The 13049-nt window shown below is 52.3% G+C and overlaps 1 protein-coding gene and 1 non-coding gene across 3 annotated transcripts in view; one reads left to right on the top strand and one right to left on the bottom strand.

The window, feature by feature from the left end:
* Positions 1-3661, bottom strand: part of PPARGC1B (PPARG coactivator 1 beta) — a 112406-nt gene extending 108745 nt beyond the window's left edge. The window contains exon 1 of one of the 2 annotated variants that reach the window (XM_060634673.3): positions 2719-3661. In XM_060634673.3, the coding sequence (XP_060490656.3) occupies positions 2719-2796 (78 nt within the window). In that variant the 5' untranslated portion in view covers positions 2797-3661. The remainder of the gene's footprint in view (positions 1-2718) is intronic. The other variant, XM_060634674.3, reaches the window with a different exon arrangement.
* A 2199-nt stretch (positions 3662-5860) lies between these two features.
* LOC132682528 (U6 spliceosomal RNA) lies at positions 5861-5968 on the top strand. The gene has a single exon (XR_009611715.1). It is a non-coding gene; the product is annotated as a U6 spliceosomal RNA (small nuclear RNA).
* The last annotated feature ends 7081 nt before the right edge of the window (positions 5969-13049 follow it).

Raw genomic sequence — 13049 nt, 5'->3', positions numbered from 1 at the left:
TGGAGGGAGGGACAGGGAGGGTCTGGAAGAGGAGAGGGAGTTGCAGGAACAACCAGACATCTCACATGCAAGCAGAGCTCACCCCCACCACCTCGACCTCCTCTTCTCTTGCCTGCAACACCAGCCCCATTTGACAGATGGAGGAAAGGAGGCTCAGAGAGTTCAAATGGCTCGCTCTGGGGTCACCCAGCCAGAGAGTGGGGAAGGCGACTCCACTCAGGCCTTCTGACTCCAAGTCCAGTGCTATTTCGAGGTAACACACAGGACCTGGAGTCAGGAGCCCTGGGTGGCTCTGTCACCCGCTGGCTGCGTGGTCCTGTACAAGCCGCTCACCCCTCGCAGCCTCTAACCCCAACTGTAAAATGAGGAGGCACGCGATGGCCCGCCCAGGTCCTCTTCCGGCTGGGCTCTATGAACCTTCTAGGGGTGGCTGCAAAGCTCCCCTATCAATTACATTTCCCAAGTTGGGCCGGCAAAGATCACCAGAGGAGCCTCTGCCTGTCACGTGGTTAAATAAAAAAAGCAAACGTCCCAGATTAACTTTCACTGCACTGCTTCTGCTGACACCCGATTACCCAATTTTCTAGTTTCCTTGGGTGAAATATCCCTGCAGGGTAGGCCCACTACAAGACTAAAGGGCAAATAATGAATCACTGGTGAGCCAAAGAACACTAAAGATGGAGTTAAAACCAGGGTCCAGAACGGACGGTTTTTGCTCTGGGTCACCGAACGAGTCTCCTGCTATTTCAGGCTTCCTTCACCCGAGTCTCAGTCGCGAGGTTTGGAGGCACCCCCAGACAAGTGCAAGGGATGAGGACAGAACTTTCCCGGGGGCAGCTCTGTCCCGCCCGCACCCAGTCCTCCTAGGCCCAGGCTGTCGGCTGGGGCTGGGGAGGGGGGCGGCAGTAACGGGGCGGCGGTGGTGCTGGGGCTGGGATCTGCCTTCCGAGTAGACGTGGGCGCGGGGCGGGCGACGGCGCCCGGTGACCGCCGCGGGAGCTCCACTGCAGTTTCGTCAGAGGTAAAGGTACGCGCCCGGCGCGCGCGGCGTGTGCACACAAACACACACACCCGCGCGCGCAGACCGCTCATCACACACACTACCCACCCCACCCCCGGCCCTAAGACTGCGCGGTCACACGCCACCACCCCCTCGGCCCCAGCCCCGAAACCACCCCAGCACGCCCGCCACCGACCACGAGGCCCCGCGGCTCCCTGACGCATGGATGTCTGCAGCGGGCGAGGGTCGGCCTTCTCCCGCGCGCGGCGGGCTTCCTCTCCGCGACACCCCGCCACGCCGCGCCGTCCCAGCCGCCAGCCGGGAGTCGCCGCCCGGAGCTGAACGTCTCGGCTGCTGCGCGTCCCCTCCAAGTCGAGTCTCACGGCTAGGAGTCAGCTTGCAAGCCTCTCCCCGCCCACCCGGTCCCATGACAGCTGCTGCCGCCCAAAGACAGGCAGATTATAACAAGAAGCAAAGTTTCCCTCTCTCTCCTCCCACCGCCCGCCCCCCCTCCGCCTTCCCCCTCCCTTCCAGTGTTATGCAAAACGAGCCGGCACCGGCGCTCCGACTCCAGGTACCAAACCAGCCCTCGCGAGCCGCGCCCGGTTCCGCCCGGCGGCCCCCTCTCCGCGCCCAGCCGTGCGCCCGCATCCGGGGTCTCATTCTCGCCTCCGCCGCATCCCCAGCCTCCCCGCTACCCGCAGCCGGGCGCCGGGAGAAAAAGCCATAACTATGGGGCCAAACTTTATGCTTGCAACAGGCATGGGGTGGGGAAAACCAAGGAAGGGGTGGGGGGCGCGTACGCCTAGTGCAGGCATTTTCGGTGGCGGCTCGTCCCAGCAGCAGCACCCCCCCCCCCCCGCTCCCCGTCTCCAAGTCACCAGCTCTCTCGCCTCCCCCCGCCCCGGCACACCAGAGCACCCTCTCCTGTCACGCGCGTGTCGCCGGTGGGGCTCCCAGGCGCAGCCAGAGCCCGGGACGCCGCCTCGCCTTCCCTTCCCCCAGCATCGCCGGGCGCGCACCGGGGCCGCGCGCCGCAGGGGGGACCCAGGCGCCCCCAGACAGCCTTTCCACCCCCATCCTGCCGTGCTTTTCCCCCCGGGGGATCGGCCGGTAGCGAAACCAGGAAGGTGCTATCTCCGGCCGCATGTCCACGTGCCCCGCAGACCCCCTAAGCCCTTAGCCGGCAACCGGCAGGAAACTCTGCGCTGCAGGCGCCGATGGGGAGCCGCGGGGGGCCAGCAGCAGCACTCCGGGTACCCGAGACCGGAGGACCAGGGCACTCGGGGGACCGGGGCAGGCGCCTGAGCCGGGGCCACAAGTCCACGTGAAAGTACGGCAGCAAGTGCCGGCAGTCTGAGGGCGCGCCTCCAGCACCCAGGGCCAGCCTGAGGGTCCCCCACACCTTGGCGCGGCTCCACCTCCCCAAGGAAACGCGGTAACCCCCACTTCTGCCGGCGCGGGGGGGCAGACTCCAAGCACCCGAGGCCAGACCCTCCCCAGCGGCCGTAGCTCCCCCCACGCTCCGGCTTGCGCGGGGGGAGCCCCCAGCTCCCTACCTCCGAAACAGAGATCCTCTCGGGGTGCAAGGAAAGGGGGGCTCCGCAGCCGGGAACCCCCGATGCACCCACCGTCGCCTCCCGGCCTCCGCGGCTGCGACGGCAGCCCCCGCAGCTCAGCACCCCTGGCCCCCGGCCCGCGGCCCCTGCTGGCCGTACCTGCGTGTCGGCGAGATAGTTGAGGAAGAAGGAGGAGAGCTCTTCGTCCAGCAGCGCGCCGCAGTCGTTCCCCGCCATCTTCCAGCCGCGGCTGCAGCGTGCGGCGGAGTCAGCGCCGAGCCGGCCGGGGGGAGGGAGCGAGCGAGCAAGCGAGGGAGGCGGGAGGAGGGAGCGAGGCCGGCGGGAGGCGGAGGGCGGAGCTCAGGGCCCGGCTGCCGCAGGGCCGCTGGCTGCGGGGGCGGGGCCGCGCGGTGCCCGCGCGAGCCGGGGGTCGCGCCCCCACTTTCCTGCGCCACGTCTGGCGCCGGGGTCCTCGCTCGCAGCCCCCGGCCCGGAGGAAAGCGCCCGCAGCCCGGTGACGATGCCCCAGCCAGCGGCCCGGTGCCTGCGCAGCAATGCGGGCAGCCCCCCGCTCCTGCCAGAGCGAATCACGTTGCGTTAGCGCTGGGCGGGTCCTTTGAGACAACCTGCTTCTGCACAGCTGGGGAAACTGAGGCCCGAGAAGGCAGAGGACTTGGTCTGAAGTCACTGTGCATTTCAATAGCAGGAAGACACAGTACATAAGCTCAGGTCCGACTGCCCCAGAGGTTTGAGGTTTTCTGCCTGAGCTGCAACACCAGAGAGGGAGGAAAACCATAGGTCAAAGGTGGAGAAATCAGGGAAGGCTCCTCAAAGGAGGTGGCCTTTTTTTTTTTTTTTTCTTTTCCTTGAAAAATGCATTGACTCATATTCTGTTAAGTTTGACCATCTCCCTCCGGTCTGTCTTCACTCCCCTACCCCTGAATAAACTTCCATGACTTCTCTTACCATGCATGGCTCACATGCCCGCTTCCCCAGGCCCCCTGGCCTCCCAGTTCCTTTGATGAACCCTCTCAATACCCGCACCCACACACAGTGCTTTCCACTGACCAGCAGCCATCTACCTAGTAACCATATCTTCAGCGGCTGGGTCCCCACTGCCCTTCACACTGTCAACCCCTTCTTTCTCCCGCCACCCCCACCGCCATGGGCCCCCTTAGCTCTACAGGCCTTTCCTTTAGGGGCATCTGGGTGACTCAGTTGGTTAAGCATCCAATTCTTAATTCAGCTCAGGTCATGATCCCACAGTTCTTGAGTTCCAGCCCCACATGGAGCTCTGCCCTGACAGCATGGAGCCTGCTCGGGATTCTCCCCTCCCCCCCCCCCCCACACACACACACACCGTGCCTTTCTCTCTCTCTCTCTCTCTCTCTCTCTCAAAATAAATAAATAAACTTAAAAAAATAAAAATAAAACACTGGCCATAGCTGCCATTTTACATTTGTTTCAGTGAAGATTTGGTCTTCACGTCTCTCCTTACTAGACCCTAAGACCCATGAAGGCAGGGACTAAATCTGCTTTCCCATTTGCTATATCTCCAGGGCCTGGCACACAGTAGGTGCTTAATAAATAATGTGTTAACTATAGAACCCAGAGGATTTTGATACCCCCCACACCCCCACCACCCGTTGAATAGATAAGGAAACTGCCCGGAGCCGATGGTGCCAGAACCAGAACTCAGGCCTCCTGACTGTAACCTTGGACTCTCATCATCATGCCCTGCTGTTTGCCAGGCAGCACATGAGGGCACCACCTGGATAAAGGCCTAAGGAGGGAAGATTTAGGCCTGTTTCATTGGGCACGCCTGCCTCCTGCTCTCCTCCCCCACTGGCACTCAGGAGGGCTGCCCCACCCTGCCCACCCTGCCCACCCTGCGTGGGCTCCCTCCCAGCCAGAGGAGGAAACAGGGAGAGTTCTCAGTACACCTGCTCAGACTTGAACACCAGAGCAAGAGCTTCCTTCTTCTCCAGTCTGAGGTTCCCAGAACCGCAGGGCGTGATTTCACTCTTTGGGCTTTAGGCCAGCGCGCTTTTAAGGAATAAAGAATCCCAACAGAGAGCCTCCATCTAGCCTTGGAGCACTAGTCTGGGATTCAGGAGTCCTGGGTCCTGGTCCAGTCCTGCTACATCTTGTCTCAGTATTGGGCAACTCAGGAGATCAAGAGCATGGGCAACCCCCCACCACCACCACCGCAGTCAGACTGTCTGGTTCTGAACCCCTGCCAATCATCTAGTGTCAGGCCTTGGTTTCCTCATCTACACCAGTGGAAATCATAGAATTACTTACTTCATAGGGATGTTATGATGAGTGAAGAGGTAAAATATGTAAAGTGCTTGGCACGGTGCCTGACCTCATGGGGAAAAACACTAAACTCTGGTCCTCTGTTTCCTCATCTGTAAAAATGGGGAGAAAATACACGTCCCTTGAAGGAATGGGCCGGTGTTACTTTCCTTTCTTCCAGCACTCACAGGCTGCTGGCTGCCTTGGACTCCTGTAGATCCGGATTTGAATCCTGTGCTCGCTAGCTGTGTGCCCTTGGTCATTTACTCAACCTCTCTGAGCCACAGTTTCCTCCCCATAGGGTTCTTGTGAGGGTTGCACAAATCAGTGCACGTAAAAGAAATTGCTGGGCCCTGCACCTGGCAGATAGCTGGGCTCGTCCTCCCTCATCGTCATCACCGTCACCAAGGTCAGCGTCATTGGCACCAAGGACTTTGCTGCTGCTGCCCACAGACCCCAGTCAGAACCCTGCAGGACAAGTTTCCAGAGATGTCCCTACCAGATCCAGCATGGCCTGTGACTGGCGTTGAGCCCCTTGCAGCTGAGAGGCCAGACTTGGGGAGTCCCCAAGGCCAGCCATCTCCAGGCTTTGGCCTTACACAACCACAGTACCAGACAGGGCCTCCCAGGGAAGGCCTCAACAGTGCTCGAAACTCTGGTGTCCTTAAACTCTGGTGTCGACAGAAGAGCCACAAACTGAGCAGCTTCAAGGACTTTCTCACCAATCACTATGTCCTCAGAACAGGCTTCTGGCTGGCAAACAACTCAGGTGATAAGACTCCCCACCTGAGATATGTAGCTTTCTTTTCAAAAGCACATTTCAAAATGCCTCCATCACAAGCCACCTACAGAGCTCAGCCTCCTCACCCTCTCTGGTCCATGGAAAAACTCAAAGATCTACGTTGAGAACAGAAGCCCTCAAGAAACCTAAGGTGCTAGGTGATCTTGTGCAATTTGCTTGCCCTCCGTCAGGCTGTTTCCCTGCCTTTAAAACAAAAGAGCTGTGCTCACTTGGGCAGCACGTATACTAAAATTGGAACGACACAGAGAAGATTAGCATGGCCCCTGCACAAAGATAAAACAAAGGAGCTAAACTAAACGACCCTTTCCTGAACCCTGCAGCTCCAATATGATAGCCGTTTATAGGTTACTGGCTAAAACTTCGCTTTTCCATACCACACATGGGCCAGGTACCTGAATGTGTATCATCTCAGGTTGTTTTCAACAACCCTGAGTAGTCGGCATTATGATATCCACGTAATGACTGAGGAAACTAAAGCTTAAGAGGGGTTAAAGTGATTAGCCCAAGACCAAGCAGTTAGAGACGCAGCCGAGATTCGAACCCAGGTCTGTGTCTGGTCCAAGCCACAGACCCTTGAAAGGAATTGAGAAAAACCTCACACCAGCTAACCACTCCCAAGAAGCCGGAACGGTGGCACATTTCTTGTTTTATGACTTCCAAGTGAAGGGCAATAATAATGCCAAACTTGGACTTCATGTGGCTCGCTCCTATCTGCTCTGCCTTTTTATTGGCCTCGCCTCTCCTGAGATTAGTGAAAGTTTGCTTTGCACATAAACCCAGCAAAGCCCAGACTCCTCCAGGTTCCACAGAAATGGCGACAGCAATATGAACCTTTTTCACTTGATTATAGTCACCACTGACAAATGCTCAAAATTAAAAACAACAGCATTTTCTCCCTTCTGATCCTAGGAGCATACTTTATTCAGACGCTTATAACTGTGGCTCTCAAACTCTGGAGGGCACGACGGCCACCTGGGCTCTGCTACCAGGATTACAATCGGGTAGCTCTGCAGTGGGCCCAGGAATCTGCATTTAAGAGGCTCCCCTAGATGACGCTTCCTACGAGAAACTACCCATCGTTCAGCCGATATTTAATGAGCACCTACTACGTGCCAGCCGCTGCGCTAGGTGCCATGGATAAATCAGAGAACACGGTGGCTGACGACCGGGCTGTATTCTATTCACGGATCAGGGCATGGTGAACTTTCTTTGAGGGAGGGAGAGCGCTAGGACCTGGGTCTTTAGAGTCACTTGGGTTTCCTGCCGGCCACCCACAACTCGGATTCTGTGACCCATGCCAGGGAGTCAGAAACACACCTATTTCCCAGTTTCTGTCCAGGAGGCAGAAATTCGAGCCAAGAGGAACTAAAAAACACCTGCTTTGTGTTGTCAATTCTGACAGCCACCTCCACCTTTCGCTGAACACAGAACCTGAGAGCTGCAGAGGTGCAGGGGAGAAGGCGTTACCTACCCCTTCACCGTACAGGTAAGGAGAATGTGGCCAAAGCCACGCAGCCCTCCAGGGGCAGAGCCAGGACCGCAAGCCAGGCGTGTGCAGGGCTGCGTGTGCAGGGCTTGAGCCTTTGGAAAGATGCACTAGATGGTGTCATTCTAGGGTCTCAGAGTTGGGGGGTGGGGATCTTGGGCGCTTGAAAATCCATCATAAGCAAGGCATTTCTAGTGTTAGTCAATGCCCTTTTCTTCCTGGAGGGTTAGCCTATGAAATCACCAGTACCTTTTGGGAATACACTTAGCAGATTTCTCTTTCATATGCTAATGATTAAAGGGCTTCCAGATCAGCAGGTGAGGGGCATTAAGTCACTTTTGCAGAGAGCTGTTTTTCATTCACCCTCCTCGGTTTCATAAATAACTGTGCACTAAGCATGGGAAGGATGGATCGGGGTAGGGGAAAAGAAAGGTGCTTCTTCCTTATCTGTCCACAGAGCAAAGAGATCGTCTGCCCATTTGATAGATACTGAAACAAAGGCTCATAGATGTGAGGGTTATTTTGTTCTGTTTTGCTCTTCCAGAGATGTGAATTCTACCAGGTTGTTACATGTATACCAGAACAGCAACATTTAAAGAGACAGTCACCTGACATTAAAGGGCACCATCTAAATTTAGTATCCCTATCAAATAAGACAAGCCGATGGCAAGACTTGAAGACCTCTTCTTGACGCTCTGTCACTTTCTGGTTTTGGGACCTTGGGAAAATGACTCCTTGGTGAGGATCATCCTATCTACCCTACCTGACCTAGAATTTTCTGTGGGTCAAGTTTACTTACGAAGTCATTATCCTAAGTCATCCACAACGTTCCCTCTGGGAATTTATCCTAGGGGTCTGATTCAAAAGATGGGGAAACTACAGCATGATGTTTACATACACTTTGATTCAACAAATATTTTCAGAACCTGCCAGTGTCAGATACTGTGCTACAGGCCCCCAAATGGGAACCATGATATAGTCTTTGCTCTTGTATAACTCACAGCTTTGATCTCCACCACATGCATGCGAGAGAGACTAGTCAAAATGCAGTTCACTAGAGTCATAGGTTCTGCAACAAGTTGGGAGGCTGGAGGCTGGAGGGGCTGGGAGAAGTGCCCAGGGGAGAGGTAGGATGCTAAGCCAAGACAATGAAGGTAGCAAGAAGGATATGAAGGAGTGGATGAGTGGAAGCCATAGTTTAGACTGGGAATCAGTAGGCTTTGGTCATAGGTAGGAAATGGGGGCGGGGCGGAGGATTACAGGACATCCAGTTTCTGGATTCAGTAGGTGATGAGTCTTAGAGGAAACACAACTCGAGGGAAGTCTCCCAAGGGGGGTTGGATATCTGTGGGGCATCTCCAAGCGGAGACACGTAAGGGGAGCACATTGATGCCAGGGAAAAAATCGGAAACAACCCCAACATGTGGTAAGACAGAGCAGTTCGATTCCACACCTCCTCACAGAGAGCAGACAGAAGCTTACATGTGCACAGAGAACTGTGTCCAAGGCTGTTCACTGCAGCATTAGTAATTATGGTAAAAAGAGAAGGGTTCTACAAAAAATGAACTGTGGTGAGATCTCATAATGGAATATTAGACGATAGTGAAAATCAATAACATCTTCATGAATCCGCATGGATTAATCCCAAAAACAATAGGCGAGACAAGCAAGCAGTCTAAGGATACACGTTGGTATGCCACTTACGTAATATTTTAAAATATGTAAACTAATACTCCATAATGTTGGGCAATGCATGTGTATGAAGGAAAAGCGTAAACATGGGACAGCAAAGACACAGATCACTTTCAGGAATGTGACAGGAGAGGGGGCCTGAGGGCCAGCTTCGTGGGTGTGCATCCTGCACGGTCACCCTGGGCCGCACACTTAGAAATGCCCCATGCTTCTTGGAACGCTCTGCTGTCACTGTCTTGAAATTCATAATGATTTTTGAACACCAGTCTCTGCATTTTCACTTTGCACTGAGCCTTGAAAGTTATGTCGCTTGTCCTGGGAGATTAGAGTCCATTGTACAGAAGACAGCTCCAGCTGTACCTGTAATGGTTTATTTTCTTGAAAAAGGTCTCAAAAATATTTGTGAAGTATCAGTATTTGTGAACCTGTGTCGCGTATCGTTCCTGTGCTTTCCTGTATGTTTGGAATATTTTAGAAGAACAATGAAGATGTACTTATGTAAATATGGTTTATTTACATGATGAAATACTCTGCAGAAGGCAGGAGAAAGCGATGTGGAAAATGGGGAAGATGTACAATATTAAGTGAAACAAAGTTAAAAAAATCCTTATGAAATGATTATAGCTGTGTGCATAAACGCGCGTGCAAAGTATGTATGTTAGAGCAACGTAAGACGTCTGCACACACGAAACAGGATTAGGATGGCAGAAATACATTATTTTAATATGTTCACTTGTGTCATTACAATTTTGTTTTTTTTGTTTTTTTAGGGTTTATTTATTTATTTATTTATTTTCTTATAATTTTTTTTAACGTTTATTTATTTTTGAGACAGAGAGAGACAGAGCATGAACGGGGGAGGGGCAGAGAGAGAGGGAGACACAGAATCGGAAGCAGGCTCCAGGCTCTGAGCCATCAGCCCAGAGCCCGACGTGGGGCTCGAACTCACGGACCGCGAGATCATGACCTGAGCCGAAGTCGGCCGCTTAACTGACTGAGCCACCCAGGCGCCCCATAGGGTTTATTTATTATTGACAGAGAGAGAGAGAGACAGAGACAGAGCATGAGCGGGGGAGGGGCAGAGAGCGAGGGAGACACAGAATCCAAAGCAGGCTCCAGGCTCTGAGCTGTCAGCACAGAGCCTGATGCAGGGCTCGAACTCATGACCATGAGAGAGGGGAGACACAGAATCTGAAACAGGTTCCAGGCTCTAAGCTGTCAGCACAGAGCCCAACGCGGGCTCGAACTCACGGACAGCGAGATCATCGACGAGCGAAGTCGGACGCTCAACCGACTGAGCCACCCAGGCGCCCCTACAATTTTGTTTTTTACAATAAGTAAAATAAAATGGAACTTGCTATCTGCTTTCTATGCTAAAACCCAGCTCCTCTGGGAAACTAGGTTGCTGAGTGCTGAATGTGTGATTTAAGTAACAGATGCGCATTGTGACAGGGACATCTTGGAGACAAGATCTCTACGTAAAGGAGAGCTGTGACAGCGGGAACTTTTGGCACCCTCCTGAAAATGAGCTCTGAACTGGGAGGCAGGTCGGAGTCTCACTCTGGCACTAAACTCACATTTGGACAAACCTCTTCCCCATTCTAAGACTCAAATTCCCAGTCTGCACAACAGGCATAGACTGGATTGGCCACCCCAAACGTTCGTGGGATAGGGGTCTCCCTGGGGGCCTCTGCCCTGACCGTGAGATGCTCTGATTCCCTCTCCCATCTGCAGGAGAAATCATCTGGGCCGTGTGTAGTTTGGCAGAAGAGGCAGCTGGAGTCAGGATACTGAGAAGAGAATCCAGGTCAGTAGGCCACCCCAGGAGCATTTTATATGGGGTGGAATCTCCTTGGCTCCTGGAGCAGCCAGAACGAGAGTCCCAGGGAAAGGGCATGGCCTCATAGGCATGGCAAGGTACAGAGAGTATAGCGTGGCATCGCAGGCACAGCATCGTGGGCGCAGCAAAGCATCATGGGCACAGCATCATGGGCGCAGCAAAGCATCATGGGCACAGCATCAGGGGAGCAGCAGAGCATCATGGACACATCCCTGCTATCTTCAGTTTCCCTGAGAATACTGACAGATGCCTCGGTAGGGGGTGGGGAGCAGGCTAAAAGGGAATAGTCCACTTTCTGCCAGAGTTCTTATTTTTTCATCATAAATTATTTTAGATTACACAAACGATCCATAATTATTTTATCCTTGTATAAAAAAAAAACGGGAACAATAGAGAGAAAGGACATTCCTGTGACCACGGCCACCCGATACCCCTCCCTCCCCAGAGGTGCCCACTGTTAGTGTTTCGTGAGTGACCTTCCAGACTTTTTTTCTTTGATTTATACACTCACTATGTTCACAGAGAAACTCAAAGTTTTGCTTGGGAGATTTCGTTTTTAATGACAATGGAACCTTACTGTCATTACTGTTTTGTAATTTCCTTCTTGAAGAGTCTTAGAGGTGCTTCCATATCAGCACATATAGACCTACCTTCTTCCTTTATATCACTGCATGCTATTCCCCAGGGTGAGTGGGCCACAGACTTAGTTTGTAACTGTGGCCCCAAATGACTCTAGACTTGTGTTATGCGGTCTTGGTTGTATCACTGAGGAATATACGAGGCTAAAAATAGAAAGTAATGACAATGGATGAGTTCTTTTATTCCTTCAGCCAACCAAAAGCCCATGGAATGCTTGCTTTAAGTATACCTTCATCCTCTAAAACACAATCAAGCCAGTTCTGTACAGATGAGTCTAGCAAACAATATTAATCACGTTGCCACATTGTTTGAAATTCATTCATCATTCCTTCATGAGCCACCTACTTTGTGCCAGCTTTATGGGACTGTATTAGTTATGACCGCTTTGATTTCAATGAACAGAAAACCCCACTCAAACTGGCTTCAACAGATAATGTATTGGCTTCCATAATTAACACATTAAAAGGAGGAATGTTGCCAGGAAGTTGTGAATGATCACTTCTCAGCTCTGCTTTCCTCGGTACTGGCTTCATCCTGAGGTCGGTTTTCCCCAGTGAGGGCAAGGTATGTAGGATCCAGGCCTACACCCAATCCTCTTTAGCAAACCCACCAGAAAGAACCGCCCCAGGCTTCCAGCAAAGGCCCAGGATGCACTCTGATGCTACCACTTTGGCTTAAATGCCTATAGCTAAGCCAGTCTCTGCTCTCATTGGCCGCTACTGGGTTACACGCTTACTTCGGAATCCCCGGAGTCAAGCAGTTTCTAAACAAAGGTTTCTTAACAAGGGACGGTTGATTTACATAGGAAAAAATTATGGCTCTCTTTTCACTGACTTCTACCTGAAATTTAGCATTTCCTTCTGTTACAAATGTAGCAAACGCATCACAGTAGCATTAAAAATACCTACAACTTTGTCACCAATAGAAATCACGGGTGTTTCGTATTACATCACAGTTGTCGGTATCTCAAAGTATCGTTTATGTTCCTCACTATTTGAAATATGGTAGGTAGCGGACCAACTAGATCTTATTATTTAATGTGCTAATAAAGAAGTGTATGGGGGCGCCGGGGTGGCTCAGTCGGTTAAGGTTCCAACTTCGGCTCAGATCATGATCTCACGGTTTGTGAGTTCGAGCACAGCGTCAGGCTCTGTGCTGATGCCTCGGAGCCTGGAGCCTGCTTCGGATTCTGTGTCTCATTCTCTCTCTGCTCCTCCCCCGCTTGTGCTCTGTCTCTCTCTGTCTGTCAAAAATAAATAAATGTAATTAAAAAAAAGAAGTGTATGTATAAGACTATAGCAAAATTTCGTGTTTCTAATTATTTGAGAACGATATCAATATAATTGACTTCTTTTAAATCATATGCAGTCTATAGTATACGTTTAAAAACATCCATCTGCAGAAGGGTCCATGGACTTCTAGAGACTGCCAGAGGGGTCCATGGCACACACAAAAAGGTCTAGATATATTGTGGGAGAGTGGTGTCTCCCCAAAGGACAACCAAGTGCCTTGTCGGAGGGGAGGGAAGAGAATGCTGAGTAGAAACGACACACGCCCACTCCAAAAAGATATATAAAGACACATATAAAGATGTGTCAGATGTGAGCCTGCTCTCTAAGCCATTTAGACTAGAAGAGAGCCCTGGACATGCTATGGTGCAGCCTATTTTATTTTATTTTATTTTATTTTTAAATATTTATTTTGAAAGAGAGAAAGAGAGAGAGCATGTGCAG

This window comes from Panthera onca, chromosome A1 (assembly GCF_046562875.1).
Source record: "Panthera onca isolate mPanOnc1 chromosome A1, mPanOnc1 haplotype 2, whole genome shotgun sequence".
Taxonomy (NCBI): Eukaryota; Metazoa; Chordata; class Mammalia; order Carnivora; family Felidae; genus Panthera; species Panthera onca.
The sequence above is the reverse complement of the archived record's forward strand: the minus strand, read 5'-3'. Positions and strand labels throughout refer to the sequence as shown.